At 37.2% G+C, this 19,624-nt stretch overlaps 1 protein-coding gene across 1 annotated transcript; it reads left to right on the top strand.

Annotated features, from left to right (window-relative positions):
* The first annotated feature begins 365 nt into the window (after positions 1 to 365).
* Positions 366 to 17,393, top strand: snx19a (sorting nexin 19a). Its single transcript, XM_026211598.1, has 12 exons — positions 366 to 658; positions 985 to 2,567; positions 2,725 to 2,863; positions 3,435 to 3,535; positions 3,643 to 3,759; positions 3,869 to 3,957; positions 4,044 to 4,131; positions 4,543 to 4,687; positions 4,976 to 5,099; positions 15,657 to 15,841; positions 16,029 to 16,116; positions 16,228 to 17,393. Exons 2-12 carry the CDS (start codon positions 1,023 to 1,025, stop codon positions 16,355 to 16,357), a joined length of 2,751 nt encoding a protein of 916 aa, XP_026067383.1. The 5' UTR covers positions 366 to 658; positions 985 to 1,022; the 3' UTR covers positions 16,358 to 17,393.
* Positions 17,394 to 19,624: the final 2,231 nt, after the last annotated feature.

The raw sequence follows: 19,624 nt of genomic DNA, 5'->3' as shown, positions 1-19,624 counted from the left end.
TAGGATTTTAAACATTTTTAATAATCTTACATTCTTGTTATTATACTTTACAGTTAATTTTTTTTTACCCGGTTCTGGCAATGAAATAGGATATCAATAATACTAGCAATTTGTCTACAGATATTTAGTAGGCTATTTCAAATTTAAAATGGCTTTTTTAGGCCAACCTTAAATTTTAAGTTTAAATTAACTAAATTTTGTCCCTTTTTGAAGGAGATTTGAAAAAAAAAAAAACATAGGCTATAAAACTCCTCACTTACTGTTTTTATTGATTGTCATTTATCACCTATAGAAGCTTTGTTTTTGGCCCTGGAACTTCAGAAAGGACTATTGTTGTTGAACTTCACATCAGCTGCAGTAGAGGGCGTTGTTCAGTCGGGGTTTAACGATTCAAATCTTGTCTGTTGTGGACAGTTTGTTAGATCATAATCTGATTAGAGTTAAATAGATTAGACAGACTACAAACGTCGATAGAAACGACAAGAGATGCGAACACCATTTAAATGATAATATTTGTATACTGACCATCTCATAGACAGCTTTTAGGTCGTGTCTATCTGACGATGTGAAGTGAAGAATATTGTTTTAGTCATGGATTGTGTAATGCTCGTAAGGAACTGTTATTGCTCATTTGCTAACTTACTACCTCACTGAAACAGTAAGTTTTCTCTCAAAACAATTTTTCTTTTCTATTGGTGAGTATATCAGACTTAAATATGATAATACTCTAGTTAATGGCAAAACAAGGAATTTAAATTATTCAATAATAGGCTATTTAATTATTTTGAATGATTATATTTTATACAGATTACGATCTGCCACATGAGATATACAATCAAGAGATTAAAACTAAATATAAATGATAACCTGATCTTGCTTGTCCTTCATGTTGAGATGTTAACATTTTGTATCTTATTTTGTAATACATTTTACGTGCTCTCATGTTACATTTAATTGAATTATTATAATTGATTTATTCGACAGTCCATCCCTTTCCAGTTTAAGATCTCAGATGTGACAAAATGCCTGGTGCTGTCAATCCAAATCCTTGGAGTTTCTCTGAGTTACTGGGGCAGAGGAGTATTCTTGGAGTTGTAGTTTTGATTGCATGGTTAGTCCTGTTCCATCTTCTGGTGAATGTATGGCTGCTGTGCATCTTCACCAGTCTGTTGGTCGTGCTGGGTGGATGGCTGGGATCTCGTGTCGCTTTGGATGCCAACAGCCTCCTTCATTTGGAGCACTTTCTTCCACTGCGTCAGTCCCCTGAAGTTCACGCTACCTCAGAGAGTGAACAAAGACTGGATTGGGAGATTCAGAGTGCTGTTGACAAGGCTTTGCGGGACTTTGTGTCATCCTGGTACTGCAGTTCTCTTTCTAAAGGAGGGAATGAGTTTGAATGGGAGGTGAGGGATGCCATGCTGGAGGCGGCCGCTGAACTGAAGAGGAGGGCAAAGCAGGTGGACCGGAAAGCGCTGGCACAGAGGTTTCTAGAGCTTTGCGGATGCCATCTGCAGAGCTTTAGCCAAGCCAAGGAACTCCAACGCACATTGCAAGAAGAGTCTGACCAAACCTTTTCAAGCTCACAAAAACTATGGAGATTGTACAGTAGAGCTGATTTGCCTCACCCAGCCCTGACTGGCCCTGCTAACCAGCTCTGCTACACCAGAGCACTGGTAGATCTCCTCATGCACGTCCTTATTCCCAAATCTCACTTGGAAACAAGAACAGGCCGGTACATGGTGGGAGAGCTCATCACCTGCAATGTTGTTCTGCCCCTCGTGGCAAGAATATCCAATCCAGATTGGTTAAACCAGGCCATTGTAGATGTGTTCACCCAATCCACTGACAAAGAAGCACCAAGCCCACAGCAAACACCTCCAGAAGACGAAGAAGAATCTGTTGGCAGCTTCTGGGATTGTGACTGCCCAGTTACTGTCAACTGTCCTGAAACCTCCAGCATGCAGACAGCTTGGTCTGAATCCACAGCCCCACTTCATGATTCATCTGAAACAAGTTTCCAGAGTCAGTGGTCCTCTGATGAAAATGTACAAGGGACGAGAAGTTCCAGTATTCTTTTTCCAGAAAGAATGACCCAAAGTACAGCCGAACTGCTCAGATCTCCTTACCGCAGCAGCCGCCTCTATAGACACAGTGACTACGACCTGGATTCCCCCTCTTCAGATGAGAGAAAGATATCTAATGAGTCTTTGAAACGAACAGACTCAGATGATGAGAACTTCTGCGACTGCATGTCTCCTTCAGACTTTTGTGGCTTGGTTTGTCTGGAGGAAGACACGTTGGGTCTTTTGGGGAAGTGTTTCAGGCAAAATGTGTTCATTTCAGAGCCCCCATCACTGGAGAGTACAGTGGAAGAGTGTCCAGTCCAACCCCTGACTTGCACACCAAACTCAATCCCCAGAAGCCTTGGTCTGGACTCATTAGTTTTCGGTAATTTGGGGAATCTTGAGGGACTGGTAACTATTCAGAACTTGCAAATCACTGGGACCAGCACAGCCAAAGAGCAAAGAAGCAACAGCACTAATCCTTATACTCTTTACACTATTAAGGTAAGATTCTCAGAAACATGTAAGAAATTACAGGAAGACTTTTCCTTTATTGTATTCAAATCAGTGCATTACATGAAAAGGAATTTTTGGGGGGCATTTTCTTTACCCCATTTTACTAATTCAGTATTGATTCATTGTGTTTTGTGTGTGTTCGTAGTATGAAACTGCTGGAGATTCAGTGAGTTCAAAGACTGATCAGCCTGTTGTATATCATGTGGTGAACCGGCGCTACAGTGAATTCCTCAATCTGCAGACCCGTTTGGAGGAAAGGCTGGATCTCAGGAAGGTGATCAAAAGTAAGACATTTTTAAATGACAATAATGTAAGCTATTGGGTCACATAATATTAAACATAAACGCATTTTATATTGGACTATATAGTTTTAGACCTACTGTAATTAGTATATGTTCTCAGAATCGCATAGTAAAAAGTAATATACACTTCCTTTCAAACCTTTGGGGTCATTAATATTGGTGTGCTGTTGTTTTGAAATTTCTTTTTATTAAAGAATCCTGTAAGAAATTGAATGTCTAATGGTTTCCACAAATATATTAAGCAGCACAGCTGTTATTAACTTAAGAATTATTTCCTAAAAATTGTTTCCTCAGCATACGAGAATCATGATTTCTGAAAGATCATGTGACACTGAAGTAATTGCTGCTTTGCCATCACATGAATGAATTACATTGTAATATATTAAAATATAACAATATATTTGAAGAGTTCAGATGCAAAAGTCATTTGAAATTTTCTTCTAAAATGAGCATTTTTATCAGGCTCCTCAGTAATTTCTCTTACTGGTAATTGATAGTTTATTTTCTTTCCCATTAAAGTAAAATAAATTGAAAATTTGTGCTCACATTTAAGATGTCAAAGGTCCAAGGAAACTCTTCCCAGACCTTCCCTTCAGCAACCTAGACACAGACAAAGTGGAAGCCAGGAGAAGCCAACTGGAATCATTCCTCAGGGTAAGAGATTTTCTTTTACTGATAAAACTTTGGGCAGATGAATTGTGACTTTTATGAAAAACCTTAGACTTATTCTCTCTCTCAAACGTCCCTTTCCACTCCTGCAGAAACTGTGCACCATCCCAGAGGCAGCTAACAGTGAGGAGGTGCGTGAATTTCTTGCCCTCAACACTGATGCCACAGCAGCTTTCCAGAAAAAGCCGTCAAGTTCACGCATAGACAAGGTCACTCTATCATGGGACATGACTTACTGTACTTTTAGTGCGACTTTTAGTATGAAATTTCTGTATGTTTTTCCCATTTGTCTGTACGACATGTTTCCCATGTAAACAGATGGTGGAGAACATAGTGGACACTCTGAAGACAGCATTTCCGCGCTCAGAACCCCAGAGCCCCACAGATGAAGGAGACCCACAAAGAAAGTTAGAATAAATGCAACTTAGATGACATAAGTCAAGACAGTATTTCTATTGTTTTTAATTTCACAAACTCTCCTTTCATGTTTCAGACCCCGTCTGAGATTCTCCAGTAAAATAGCTCTTAATGTTCCAAGCCTGCAACCTAAAGTGATGTACTCTTTCAGTGAACGCTGCTCAGTGAGTCTTTCATTTCATACAAAAGCCACATAAATAGGCCCATGCAAGCTGAACATGAACAGATTTAATTAATAAAATATTGATGCATTGTTTAGAGAATGACAGGGTTTTTACTTATTGCTCAAAATATCAAACATGTGTGATGTCCACCCATTGAGGCCAAAAAGAAATTAGAGCTTGTGTTCATCATTACACTTTGTGCTTTTCTGTGAATCCTGTCAACTTTGAAAGGCCAGGGCCACTTGCTCTGACTTTCTGCTGTGAAGCAGCTGAGTCAAGACAATAGTGTCATTATTCAGCTCCAATCATTGAAGTACTCTTGAAGCCTGATTACGTACTCCCAGTATAACTGGCTCTTATTTGATTCTCTGTGTTAATGGCAAACCCATCTCTTTTCATCTCTTTCTGTAGGTTCTTCAAGGTTTCTCCCTGTCAGATCTGGAGGGGTTTGTGGAGGAACAGGAGAAGCAGGTGGACGGGGGTGTCAAGAGTCAGTATGCAGGAGGAAGACCCATGAGAGAACAGAGATTGCTAGAAAAAAGAGGAAGAGGAGCAGGTACTGCAGATCAACTAAGAACTTAGAGAAGAAAGCTAGAGCTTGAAACTCTTTTTTTAAATACTCAAATGCACATTGGAATTGTGCCGGATAATGTGACAAGAAACTTGTTTTACACTCGATCATACTAGAGAGGGCAGTATAGTGTTGATGAACTACAACCTGTTATAGTTTTAATTATTTTATATGATATCAAAGCATTTATCTGATACAGTCTTACCAAAACTGATACAATCTATACAGCCAAATTTTGATGTTTCAAACTGCTGTGTGTTTGTGATGGTGCAGACACTACCCTGGCAGATATCGCGCTGAATATCTTGTGTTTGCTGATGAAGGACCAGTGGAGCTGGCTGTGTAGAGAAAACATCCAGAAAACCATCAGACTCCTCTTTGGCACTTTTATTGAAAGGTGAGGTACAGTCATCATAGTCCTCCCTGTGTGTAAATGCACTGATCAAACTAATCAATACTAATGAATGGCCTGTAATCACTTTGCTTGCCATGTTGTTCAGATTTAAAGGGACAGTCTTTCCTGTCATCATTTCCTCATGTTGTTCCAATGGTTTCAGGTTCATTGTACATGAACTGTTTGGTTACAAACATTCTTTAAAATAGCTTCTGTTATATTCCATAGAAGTAGGACATTTTGTGCATTAAAATGCATTAGAGTTTTTACATGGCTCAAAGCAAAATCAAGACATTGAATGTTGTAATGTTATAAACCTGACGTTACTCTATCTCATCATGCTTGCTTTAGAGACAAGTCTGTTTAAGTGACATTGTGGTGACCTAGTATGAAATGAATGATCCTTCTTTCAAGGATATAATCCCTTTTCAAGCTGAAATTTATTTCACAAGACCCTTGCAGAACCATCAAAAAAGAACAACAGCAGGTTCATGTTAAAATTATGTTTAATATTATGCTAATCAGCATGTAATTATATTCAAAAATGAACACTTGTTTTGGGTGAGGCTGGCCATTAATGGTTGTCCATTCATTCCTCTGCACAAGTCTACATCAGACTTGAAAGGAAAATAATTTTTTAGAAGCACGGAAAGCAGAGCTTCACGTGCATGTGCTGCGTTCCACCCAATTAGAAGTAAATGAGCGGCGAAGTGCAGGAAGGTGATTGGACCACAGCAGGGCTGGCTGATAACCGGCCAGTGAGCTATTCAACAGGATTGCATCTGGTTCAAGAGGCTTGCGTCATTTGTGTGGGCCAGACATATGTAAGCTGTCATAAGCAGTTAGAGAAGTGACGGTGAAAAAATAGCAGCATGTTGTGAAAAGATCTCACAGGCCGTTGTCCCAGGTTTGCTGTATGGTCCCAAGATTAATGAGTCCTTTAGTTTAATGATTGTTATTTATTGTAGGTAATGCAACAACTTCAGCCCTCTACAAGCTGTCTCATGTATGGTAACAGATTGTTATCTAGTCTACACAAGTTTAAAAAAAAAAGTACACAGGTGGTTATGTTTGATAAATGGGCGTTAACTTTAAAATAGTCTTTTTGTACTCAGTGGCCCAGAGAGAATAGGCAAGTACATTTCCTGAGACTGTAATGCTGCCAGCTGGTAATCTGTATTATCTGATCACCTGTTGAACTTGATGGTGTTTCTTACTCCAAAAGGAAGAATCATAACAATGCATGTGGGTGTGTTCACACTTACTGTGAGCTCATGTCTTCCTCATGAGGATTACAGCATTTTTACAGCATGTGCTGTCGCTTCCCCAGAGTACCTCACTAATCGTGCCAGTGTTAATATTTGTTGCACGCACAGTGAAATAATCCTCCATCAGTGCTTTCAGCAGGCCTGTGTTTTCCAACACAACTTCAGCTACAATAGATCAAAATGATGTTTTATTTGTTTCTCTGAGTGGTCAGAGAAAGGTTGTTTATTGGTTTGACAGTAAAGTACAGAATCAAAATATAGACGTACTGCTGTTTTTTTTTTTTTTTTTTTTTTACATCTTTTTTTACATCACAAGATTTTGTTTTTTGGTGTTTAATGATACTATAAATGTTAACACCGTAAAGTCAGTACATTGTGCATGTACAACAAAAAAATTATATCTTTCCAAAATGAGTTTACAATTATCCAAATCTGACAATGCAAGTTTGTGAAATTGTTAGGTTACACTTTACTTGATGCCCTTATGTATAATACATTGTAAAGGTATTCATAATATATACTCTGATGAATTAGATATATTTTCATAAATAGTTGTAAACAAAGTTAAAAGGAATTATAATATCTTTAGATTCCTTTTCACATCTGAAATTGGTTTAAATGCATTATAATTTTGTAAGGTGTAACAATGAATAGATAAGTATTATAATGTATTACAAATATTCATGAGATCATACAGTGCATTATAAGGTGCAGTACAGGCATTGATCATTCTCAGTACATTAATAATCCATCTTAAGGTCATCAAAATTCTTTTTGTCATCAAAATTTTTGGTTTCTGCTACAGATCAAAAGCTAACAATATTTATTATTACTGTTTTTGGTTAAGTATAAAGGACCTAAGACTCCATTACTTCATCCTTTTATATGATTAAATACAAGTAGTGGGTTCAGCTCCTAGAAATTGTGTGATCTGAGAAAAATGTATATCTCATTAAATGCAATATTTGAATAAAAGTGCCTAGCGAATGCATAAATAGAAATGCAGTAATCTCAAACAGAAGCAGAAAAACACCAAAAGAAAATTCATGCAGATTAGCTAGCCATTCCTTGGTTTTGTAAGCTAATATATGCTCAGATTTGAGTGCTTCATTAAATAAGTAGACCATGTGTCTGTAATTCTCCTTGAGGTCTTGTCTGGTCACTTTGAGCATGTGTTTCTCGCATTGCCATATTTAGGTTTGGGATAAAGTTAGAGTTTTGGCCTCGCCCTTATTAAAACGCGATACACATAAGCCAAACTTGTTTTTCTGGAAGGTTATATTAGGATGGGTCTTATGTCTGTTAAATGATGTGACAGTTGATGCTGCCCTTGTCTGTATGACATCACCAGAACAGGACAGGTGTTAATTAGTGTGGCCAAAATCAGCATCTTATGTCAGCTGAATCTAAAGCTATTTTTTTACACATGACATCATCTTAACTATTCCATGTGCAATTACTCTGGCATGTTTTTCCCATGTGATTTGGGGTCAGTACAACAAATGGTTCTAAGTATAATTAGGATTGCTGCAGTTTAAGAGAAATACTTCCTGTGAAAGAGGTACACAGAATGTTCTGGTGCTGGATTTGTGGTGAGAGGTAGTTAAGATGCTGAGTTTTAAATGTACAGTGTATGAAGTGTTGATGCAGATTTCAGTTGCTCAGATTGCGTGACTTGGCCATTGAGTTCTGGTTTTTCTGTGTGTGTATAGGAATACCTGCACACAATAATGTATTGACAGGATTTGAATATTAAAAGATGCAGTCTCCTGAATTCTGTTTTTGTGTAATTCATGACTCGAACTACTCAAACTGGTAGCTTTTCTTTTTGAACTATTCATTAAAAGGACTAGCCCTTCTCCATATAGACACTTCTTGCCATTTTTTGCAATACATGATCTTTTTATTGCATCACATTCAGTATCCATCAAATTCATGTTCAGGTAAAATGTGATTTCTTTTGCTATAGTGCAGAAGATTGTCAGGGAAGTGCTCTTTGAACTCTGAATATATAACAATGTTGCATTTGTTTCTGAAAAAATGCAATTCCTTTGAGCTCCAGGGCATTCTTTCACTTTAATTTACCCCAATATAAAATTATTATAAGCAGCAATCATTTAAATATTTTATAATTTTTTTTTTTTGAACTTATGTTCTTTCCATAACACATAAAATGCCTGTATTTATTAGTTATAAAAAATGTACTAGGTGTCCCATCTTACTCATGTCTTCAATAACTCCTGACTCCATCTGGTAAACATTTGACTGTCAAGTACAAACTTCAGCACAGCATGTCATTGGGACCTGGAGTTCCGGAAATTTCTAATAATATGGAAACAGGCAACAAATTTTCAAGCCTCACTGACCTTCCCTCTCCATCCTGTCTCCTTGAAAGCCAAGACAGAGTTGGCCAGACATATGGTAATGCTCGCCTTTTCTCTAACAGTCATTTTAGGAGCTTTGCCGTGATGGATTTTGACTTAAAAAGTGTGACTGGGATTATAGACTGAGGTCTCATCTTTATGTCAGCATCTTGGCCTTGTAAAATAGCCATAGCTGTTTTATATCTCCACACTTATCGCCAGCTCACAGGCGCTTCAGGACAGTCTGTTCATGTGTCTGCTTCACATATATCATGTGAGAAGACCAATTTCACCATTTGCCAGAAATGTGTTTGTTTAGTTTGGCTAACCGCTTTCAAACTGTTAGCGAGTGTGTCTTATCTGTCTGGTTTCAAACTGAATCATTGCTCCCTCAACAGCTATTCGTTCAAGTGGATCAGCTTGCACAGAATAATCATGAAAGCTTTCTGTTGACTGATCCAGAACTGGGGAGTTTCTCTGGTGCTTAGCTGGACAGTAATCTTGGAATATCTTATGGCTCTCTGTGGTTCAAAGCATGTACTGTATTGGCATCTCTGGGGATGGAACATCTTCAAACAGGGTTATTTTGTAATGGTTTTGGTCCATTTGCTTCCTTCTCTGTGTGCTCAATGTGTGTGTTGTGCCTTGGATCCAGCACACACTCTCCATGCTTAGCACATGTACTGTAGAAGAGTGCTGATACACAAAAAAGACACTGGTCATAGTCTCCGACTTGCTGGAATGGTAGATTAATACAGGTACATACATGCTAATTAAAATGCAATAATTTGAACCACTTCTTTCTTACAATTGACTGTGAGCTTGCATTCAACCAAATTAACAACTGATTCTTGCCCTACATTTTCTTCCTTTTTTATTCATACCTTTGTCACAATACGGAAGAACAGATCTGTTGGTACTTGAGTTACATGCCGGCATTGATGTCTGATAATTTGTTGATAAAGTTGTTGTTAGTCTAAAATCTACAAAAGACAGTTTGTTTCTGAAATCAGAATGTTTCACAGTTTTTCATAAATGACTTTACTTCTCCCAGGAAGGCTCTGTATGTCACAGCTGGGCTTCATATCTTACAATTGTGGATTTTTATCACCAGCCTAGTGGTTTTAGCCAGTGCACAACCCCAAATGGTAAAGGCTTGTACTTCCAGTTGAAATTCTATGTTTTGTAGTGCAGTTTACCAGCCTACAAACAAATGCCCACACAAGACACATTTTGAACTTGCAAACCAGCATTAATGCCCCAGACGAACTAACTGCTCCAGTCTTTTGTCAGCGGGGAGCTGCTGTCCGAGAATAAAATGTCCCACTGGAAATGCAAACCAAACGTGGGCTGGGAATGTTCTTGCTGTGTCCACCGACATTACTATGAAGTCACTGGGTTAGGATGCGTTGGCCTTTTTGATTTCAGTGCTGACTAGATCCTGTTTCGTCCAGTCGCTGGATTTGGAGATGCCCATTAAATGTGGTGGCATAAACACCACAGTGGGTTGTATATTTCTGCAGCAGACCTCATGTCACCATTAGAGCATCTTGGCTGAATACTGTTTGGTCCTTATGGCCTGTGTGTGTGGAAATCATCTGCTCTGAGGTTTTCATTCTGTTTTCATGTTGCATTATGCCAGTTAATTAAATCTAATTCCGAGAACTCCATTGTGTGTGTGTCTAGTAGTATAAATCATCGATTCATTTGTTAAGAGAAGATCTGACTGTATTTGGGGTTCCTGAGAGCTTGTGTTGTACTGAAATTGATGTTCCTCTCTAAACAATTTGCATAAAAAAAAACAAGATTTCTTCACTTAATAGTATTAGACCACTGTTGGCTGACCTTTCTTAGCTGACACTTTCCAGATTTGCTGGAAATAATTTTGAACAGATGTAGATGACTTACTGCATGAACTCACTTACACAGTAACTGTAATTCCCAGATCAAATGAGCAGGTCCTGGTAGATTCACACGTTCTCAAGAAAATGAAGATAATTCTGTGATCTGATGCTGATCATTCTGCAAAGGTATAAACGTCAAAAATACATTCACTTAAACCCTACTTCAAAAAAAAAAAAAAAAAAAAAAAAGTCCTCAGCCTAGTGTTGTGAATCTTTTTCTGCTGTATTTTTTTTTTTAATAAAATATGTCAGGAGACATCAAACAGCAGAAACATGGACATGCATATGCACTCATATCGTTGTTGACCATCAGCATATTGCTTTAGTTTGTACCACAAGGGGGCAGAACACACCATTAAGGTCTACGTCTTAACATGAGTGCTTATATAGTTGATGTGGGTACAGACTACTACTTCCTTTCTTCCCAAAATAAATAATTAACTTAGTATAGAGTTTGCCATTTTCAGACAGCTGTCTTTTTATTTTTGCCAGACATTTGCTTTTTTGTTAGGTGATCTGAAAAATCGGCTGATTGAGTGTGACAGGTAGCCAAATCAAATTAGATCTGTGGCTCTGTCAGCTGTCTTTACTCTTCAGTCAGTGGAGAAGTAAAAACATTGCACAGGATATTACAAAATACACCTGAATAATGGGACATTTGGTTCATTTATGCTATTGCCATTTGCACAAGTGTGTGATCTGGTATTGTTTGGTGATTGTATTTATTTTATTTCAGTAGAACTGTTTTCTAAATCTAAATTAATCGTTTGATGGCAAAGCTGAATTTTTAGCAGCCATTACTCCTTTCTCCAGTCCTCAGTGTCACATGACCCTTCAGAAATATATATATTGATGTGCTGCTCAAGAAATACTTTTTATATGTTTTGTGCTGCTTAGAATATTGTGGAAACTGTAATATGTTTGGCCTTGAACTGAATGAGATAAACTTGAGTAAGGTTGCTGAAGTGTGTGCAGTGCTTTTAAAGTGATTGGTTTGGACAGAGCTTCTCTTTTGAACCTGTGTGTTTTTGTTTTCTCTTTTCCTTTTTCCCTTTCTCATTCTGTCTGTTTCTTGTACTCACACACACATACACATGGACACAGAGATTGTTAGATAAAAACCTGTCTGTCAAGGAGTCAGATTTGATTATTTTTGTATGTATACTTGTACTAGAACATATTGTTGTATAAGCCGATGCTTTTATGGTTTTCGTGGTATCTGAACTAATGCCTCACCATATTTTCTGTTATGTCTTGGCAGAAGACTGTGTGATGAGAATCAAATCAATAAAACATAGCTTTTTAAGTGAGGTGAGGTTAAAGAATGCTATGTGGATAAAGTACACAATGTGGGAATGAGATAAAGTCATGCATAATGTCATATTATGGAACTTGTGTGGAAGAACTGTACTTTTTTTATTGTGAAAAAAGTGATCATTTGGAGCTGTTAGATGTGCAGATGTTATGTCACATCTCAAAATTTGTTATTCAATATGATTCGGTGCAGAAACACTGTCAGTCAGGTATTAGCAGAAATTCTGAATGTCCACAAACATTTATAACATTTTTATACATAAACAGCTGGTTTCTGTAATTGTCTCCTAGTCTAAATTCTGGTTAATAAAAACTTTCACGGCTTCAATGTCTTGTGTGTGTGTATATATATATATATAATTAGGGATTCAATTTATCACAAATCTTGGATCACATTACGTTTTTTGTCTCGCAGATCAGATCATTTTTCAGATCAGCAAGAAATGAAAAACGTTTACATTTAACTTGCTTTCCATTTATTACTTAAAGTGAAGTACTTCTTTGATTGCACAGTTACTAATAAGTTTTAAAATGATTAAAAAGACAAGAGAACAGCCAGTACAATTGCTGCACACATAGAGAACTGCATGCGAGTAACCAATAGTGATGGGTAAAAATGTATCATGCTGCTGCATTCTGGATTAATTGTAAAGGTTTGATAGAATTGGCTGGAAGACCTGCCAAGAGGGCATTGAAATAGTCCAGCCTGGACAGAACAAGAGCTTGAACAAGGAGTTGTGAAGCATGTTCCGAAAGAAAGGGCCTGATCTTCTTAATTTTAAATGAAGAAAATCTGCAGGACTGGGCAGTTTTAGCAATGTGGCCTGAGAAAGTCAGCTGATCATCAATAATAACTCCAAAGTTTCTGGTTGTTTTCAAAGGAGTTACTGTTGATGTGCCTAATTGAATTGTGAAATTGTGGTGAAATGATAGGTTTGATGGAACCACAAGCAGTTCTGTCTTGGCAAGGTTGAGTTGAAGGTGATGGTCCTTCATCTAGCAATAAATGTCTGTTAGACAAGCTGAGATGTGTCAGGATGGATACATCCTGATATATACATACACTCACCCACCACTTTATTAGGTACAGCCATCCAATTGCTTGGTAACACAAATTGCTAATCAGCCAATCACATGGCAGCAACTCAGTGCACGAAAAGTTATCACGAAAAGTGCGACAGCTGCAAATCACGTCATTATTGCACTGTTCGAGTTATGCATATTTAAGGAGTCAAATGTATTTTTTGTTTTGTTTATCACACTAATTAGATCATGAAGTGAAGTGATCTGTTGATCTTGTTTTCCCTTTAATACATGCAAAATTTTTAATACAATAAATTTCGCCTATGCATGGATCCATCCTGCCTTCTCTCAGTGGTTCAGGCTGGTGGTGGTGTAATGGTGTTGGAATATTTTCTTGGCACAATTGAGACCCCTTACCAACTGAGCATCGTTTAAACACCACAGCTTACCTGAGTATTGATTCTGAACATGTCCATCCTTTTATGACTACAGTGTACCCATCTTCTGAAGGCTACTTCCAGCAGGATAATGCACCATGTCACAAAGCTCAAATCATCTTAGACTGGTTTCTTGAACATGACAATGAGTTCACTTTACTCAAATGGCCTCCGCAGTCACCAGATCTCAATCCAACAGAGCAGCTTTGAGATGTGGTGGAACAGGAGATTCGCATCATGGATGTGCAGCCGAAAAATCTGTAGCAACTGCATGATGCTATCATGTCAATATGGACCAAAATCTCTGAAGAATGTTTCCAACATCTTGTTGAATCTATGCCACAAAGAATTAAGGCAGTTCTGAAGGTAAAAGGGGGTCCAACCCGGTACTAGCAAGGTGTACCTCATAAAGTGGCCAGTGAGTGTGTGTGTGTATACTTCACAGTCATGTCTTATTCATAGTTATCCTTAATTTTATAGCTCACCATAATGCAATAAAATGTAGGCCTACACATATGAAGTAATAATATGACAAGGGAAGAAAATATGTTATTTGTTTCCTCATATTTTACTGGAAGGATTTTGTGGTCTTTACATTGATTATCCATTTCCACCGTGCAGCATGCCTGTTTGTTTAGTCTGTGTCTATGCATGCACAAGTGTGTGTTTGACTGAAGAGACGAGGATACGAGGATGTGGTAGTTTCCACAAAAAAGTATTTCGAGTAATGTATCAATTGTATTTAGTTCAGAATTACAGTTTCCTACAATATGTTTGTGTGCATATGTCTGTCTTAGTGTTTCTTTGTGAATGTTTGTGTGTAGTGTAAACACATCATACTAGCCGCTATTTCTGGAGAGGAGGCATGCAACCCTGGAGACCGGTTTAGCTCCCCACTGTCAATCACTCAGATGACATGCAAAGAGCTCAAGGGACACGTGCACCACATGGCAGAGGAATGGAAAAATACTGTTCAGCCAGCTGTTAGTAGAACACTGGCCCCCCTGACCTAATGCTTTCTAAGTCTCATGCACTTGTGGAGTTTATTTTATTTCCTTTGCCTGATTTTCAAGTGTGCAGATCTGTTTTAGTTGTGAGGCTTGATGAGCATAATATTAGCCTTGCGATTTCAAAGAAAGTAACAGAGGGATAAAGACAGAGGTGATGACAGGGTCCCGCTGGAGTGACAATTAATAGGTTATAGTCCAGAGCAGGTGACATTCGAGACACATGTATCACATTTTCAGACAGGAGGAGTGTAGGTGCTGAAGTCTTTGTAAAGACTTTGACTTAAACTGCATATGTGATTTCATAACAGATTTTACATAAGATTTTTTTTTTAGTCATGGCCACACTGGGACTGTCAATTGAAACAGATTTCCTTATCAGATTGCGGTTTACAAGCTCTAATTTTGGTTCAGTGTTTTGATTCGATTCCCATACAATTTGGTATTCATTTATTTTGTCAATTTTGAGAATTTCACTCTTTACTAATGCTTATTCATTTAAAGAACCAGCTTATGAGAGTAATTTCTTTCATGGCTATATTGTCACGCTATATTATTTATTAGAATATTTATTTATTCTATATTATTAGTGATATATTATATCACTTGATTTGGGAATCGGGGTACACTGGTCATGCTGTATGTTTTTAATTCTCTAAAAAGAAGCGGTTTATAAGAGTCACGTGATTTGGCGATCAGGGTACACTGCTGGTACACTGCTGTATGTTTTTCATTCACTTAAAATAACTGGCTCACCAGAGTTATTTGTTTGTTGGTAATCATGCTACACTGGTCACGCTGTAAGAACCTGCTATTAAGCGTCACTTATTTTGGTAATCGAGCTATATTGGTTATGCTGTATGTTTTCGAATCACTAAAAAAGAACTGATTCATAAGAGTCATTTGCTTTTGACTTGGGCTACACTGTTCATGCATGTTTTTCATTCATTTCAAATAACCGGCTCACAAGAGTATTGAATTGAATCATTTTTTGTTGTTGTTGGGAATCAGGTTACACTTTATGTTTTTGATCATAAGTGTCATTTAAAGTTGAGTGAGTTAAACTTTTACATAATTTTACACATTAATCACTTCAAACTACTAATGCTTCCTTAGAATGTTACTGTGTGCTTCATCAAAAAGTTTTTTTGAAAATCCTAAGGTCTCTTCTCTTCTCTTCTCTTCTCTTCTCTTCTCTTCTCTTCTCTTCTCTTCTCTTCTCTTTTTTTTCCCTACTCCCTGAGGTGGTTAGACATAGGTATAGCCCACCTAACCAGCGCCCCATGCTGGGTGATCTACCTGCGTGTTCTCCAGGATGCAGTGTGGCCCGGGGGTGAGCTGCCTGTGGTGCCTCGGACAGAGAGGAGCCCAGAGCAGAGAGAGAAGATTAGACTCCAGTGCCTGCACTGCCTCATGCGGCTGTTCCCAGGTCAGTTCACACCAAAACATTACAGCTGCTTGAATGGAAGATCTTCAGGATGAATGAGCTTGATTGACTTCATTCCACTGTAGACATATTTGACAGTCACATTGTACCTACCATTTAACTGGAGCATCAAGAGCTTTCATTGCATGCACTGACATACAATTGTTGTTTGTGTTTTTGTGAATTGTAGAGTTAATTACAGACATCCTTGGCACTGAGAAATGCAGGCTGGTGTGGGAGCATGTGCTAGAATCTCTACAGGACCCCAGTATTAACAGGTTATATATTCTAAATCCATAAAATAATCTTCAAGGATCTCTTGTTGCTATACTGTATAAATTACTGTATTGACAATTAACACTTATGTTGCTTTGTATGGGGCCATTCAGGCACTTGGTTTACTGTGTCTTTGACCTGCTGCTGGAGTTCCTTGTTCCAGAATTTTCTGAGGAGACGTTCCAGAAGTCTTTACTTCAGAGTCTCCCTGGGGATGAAGAGAGAACACTATCATCCGCCTAAAGACACTATGTTTCTTTTCTTCTTTCTTTCAAAACTAGTGCAGTGGTTTTGAGATGAGGATATTTGGATCTGTTTTTATCAGAATGGCTTATCAGTTTGGCTGGCTTTGTAGACAGCTGTTCTTGTCTCTCAGTTTCTATCTGACTTTCTAACTCGCTGTCTCTTTCAAATGGGTTTAGAGTAGAAGTTCAAAATAAGGTTTAAGGCACAATTTTGAACTTAAACTTACCCACAATGTGTAGTCTTTGAATACTGAATATTTTCTATTCAGGCTAACTTACAAGTGAAATTCATTTCACATCAAAGTCCTTGGAGACCACTCAGATAAGCTCTTGAATGTATTGGTGGTACATTCATAAAGTATGCACTTTATATGCACCTTATTCAGGACTATTGTCAAAAAGTTATTTTCTATCATCAGCTGAACAATGGGTATGTTGTCAGGACAATCAATTGAATGCACTGTATTTATATCTCTCACAGCCTCGATTTTATTACTGTCAAAAATTAAATACAATGCTACCCTGACTAAGGTTAATTTAAACAGGAGAAAGGAAAGTTATATTCAGTTTCAATTTTTTTTTTTTTTTTGAATACATAAAGAAATGTGTTCATTTAAAATGGTAAGAAAAACTAAATGCACCTCCTTATGTTCTTTTTTTATCTCATGTTCTTTCTCTGAGCCTTATTTTTCGTCCAAACCTGGACTTTCCTGTCTGAGAAACCACAGACGGCTCAAATTCTTCATGGACATTAGCATTTGTCAAATAAAAGACTTATCATTTCTGGGAATAGACCTATTTTTAATTGTTTAATTTGTAGTCTCTGCTCTGTGTGGTTCTAGACAAAACATTAAGAGGGATCAGTGAAAATCTCTTCTTGGCAATCTTGTTGTTTAGGTATTTTGTCCCAACTGTGACTCTTTGAAGTGAACAAAAAGTCTAAAAGTCTTAACATTGAAAGTATTCACTTGCATGGAATAATAATTAAGCAGTTTTGGTATACGTTGCCATTCAAAAGTTTGAGAAAGGCCATTTCATTTGTTTGTTTGTTAATTTGTTATTTTAAGAAATTAATACCTTTATTCAGCAAGGGCACATTAAACTGATCAATTGACAGTAAATACTTATAAATTAACTTTATATTAATCCAAGAATCATGAAAAAAATTGTATCGCAGGTCACAGAAAATATTAAACGCCATAAATCTTTTTACATTGATAATGGTAAGAAATGTTTCTTGAGCACCTAATCATTAAAGGGATACTCCACCCCATTAATCACTTACCCCTATGTCATTCCAAACCTGTAAAACCTTGACCTTGACACTGTATTTTTCCTGGCAGTCTAAGGGACAGTCACAAGCCTCCCGGTTTCCATCCAAAATATCTTAAAATTTGTTCCAAAGACGAACAAAGCTTTTACGGGATTGGAACGACATGGGGTAAGTGATTAATGACAAAATTTTCATTTTGGGGTGGAGTATCCCTTTAAGTTGAATTATTAATATTAAGTTTGAATTATTTCTGAATGATTGTGTGAAGACATGTGAAAACTTCAGCTTTGCAATGACAGAATTTATTTGCAAAATATTTTCAAATAGAAAAAGTGTTCAAATTGTAATATTTCACAATATTTTTTTTTTTACTGTTTTTGATCAAATACATATAACCTTGATGAGCATAAGAGACTTCTTTCAGAAACATTTTATATGTTATCTTATCACATATCTTACCGATCCAAAACTTTTGAACAGTAATTTATGCCTTATAATATGTTTTATGTATAAAGATTTCAGGAATGTTTCATTCGTTATCTTTGAACTCCATTACCATGAAGATTATAGTGCAGTCATCTCTTTAACTTAATCTGAGAATGAACAGAGCCCAGCAAGACTGTCAATAGAGGACCACAAGTGAGTCCAGGATTAGACTTAATCTGCTTTCTGTAACAGTCCCTACCTATAAAATGGCCAGACTGCAATGTCCACGTCACCTGGCCTTGCAAGTCTAGCTTTAGAGTTGGACAGTGTTGTTTCAAACATCTGTGACCAAGGCCAGCTTATTAAGGAAGCCAGTGAAGCTGAATTAGATACAATTTCTTGTTATTTTCATTCTTGCATGCATAGCCATCGGATGTCTGGGGGCTATAATAAAATCCATGTGTTATTATTTGGAGGTTTGTTAAACACACATGCACACTTTCTAGAAGCACTTTGTGTACTTGTCTCACACGCTGGTTTTGAAACCTAGCTGGAATTGTGTATTAGATGTACGAGTGTGATGACTGCATGATAGCAACAGGTGTACAGAGACTTGAGATTCAAACACCAGATGTAATGTTTTCAACACTTTTTTATTTATTATTATTATTTTTTACAAATAGCCAGAACTAAACCGTGGACAACACAAGAATTCAAACAGCTGTCTGGAAAATAAATTATTTAGATGTGTTTCTTGTATTTGCTCATATTTGTGAATAAACGCATCCTACTGAGCTATGGGAACTGAAAATAAAATACATTAAAAAGACATCAATATAATGTACAATGACATTTCATACATACGTTTTCATGTATTCTCAGCATATAAGAAAATAGGCTACACATTTATCAATTACACTAATCATTTAAAGTAGCTGCACAACAAATATACATTTTCTTATATTGTTAATGCTTGTGGACCTACATTTATCTTTTTGACAGGTTATTACCAAAATAATGTTTGCAACGTGTGAGGGGCATTTACCAGAGCAGGTTGTTAAGATGAACTTACATCATTCTAATAAAGGGCCAAGAAAAAAAGTGATTGAAAGGAACAATAATGGAGCTACCAGTTATGTAAAGAAGAGTTCACTGACAGAGGCTTCATTGAGAAAGTGGCAAGACTGTGGGTGAAGGAACGTAGCAAAAGCAATCATGATGCACACATTCATGTGGTCACTGAATTTCCATTTTCAATGTTTAAAGGAAAATTTCACCCAAAAATTACGGTTTGATGAACATTGACACCCTCAGGCCAACCAAGATATAGGTGACTGACTTCTTTTCTTCATTGGAACAAACTTGGAGAAGTTAAGCATCACATCATTTGCTCACCAATGGATCTTTTTCAGGGAATGGGTGCCGACAAAATGATAGTTCAAAGAGCTAATAAAAAACATCACAATAATCTACGAGTAATCCATACAACATTTAATGTCTTGTCAAGTGATGAGCTGTGTTTCTAAGAAACAAATAATAATGTGCTCAATAATGAATGTGTTTATA

The sequence above is a fragment of the Carassius auratus genome, chromosome 30 (genome assembly GCF_003368295.1).
Source record: "Carassius auratus strain Wakin chromosome 30, ASM336829v1, whole genome shotgun sequence".
Classification (NCBI taxonomy): Eukaryota; Metazoa; Chordata; class Actinopteri; order Cypriniformes; family Cyprinidae; genus Carassius; species Carassius auratus.
This window is presented reverse-complemented; position numbering and strand designations above follow the sequence as displayed.

What these genes read in the sequence shown, in the direction of transcription:
- snx19a (XM_026211598.1), top strand. Translation starts at nt 1,023, where the DNA reads ATGCCTGGTGCTGTCAATCCAAATCCTTGGAGTTTCTCTGAGTTACTG. An exon ending in CAAGTTCACGCATAGACAAG is followed by an intron (nt 3,760 to 3,868) that starts GTCACTCTATCA and finishes CCATGTAAACAG; the next exon opens with ATGGTGGAGAACATAGTGGA. An exon ending in CCTCATGCGGCTGTTCCCAG is followed by an intron (nt 15,842 to 16,028) that starts GTCAGTTCACAC and finishes TGTGAATTGTAG; the next exon opens with AGTTAATTACAGACATCCTT.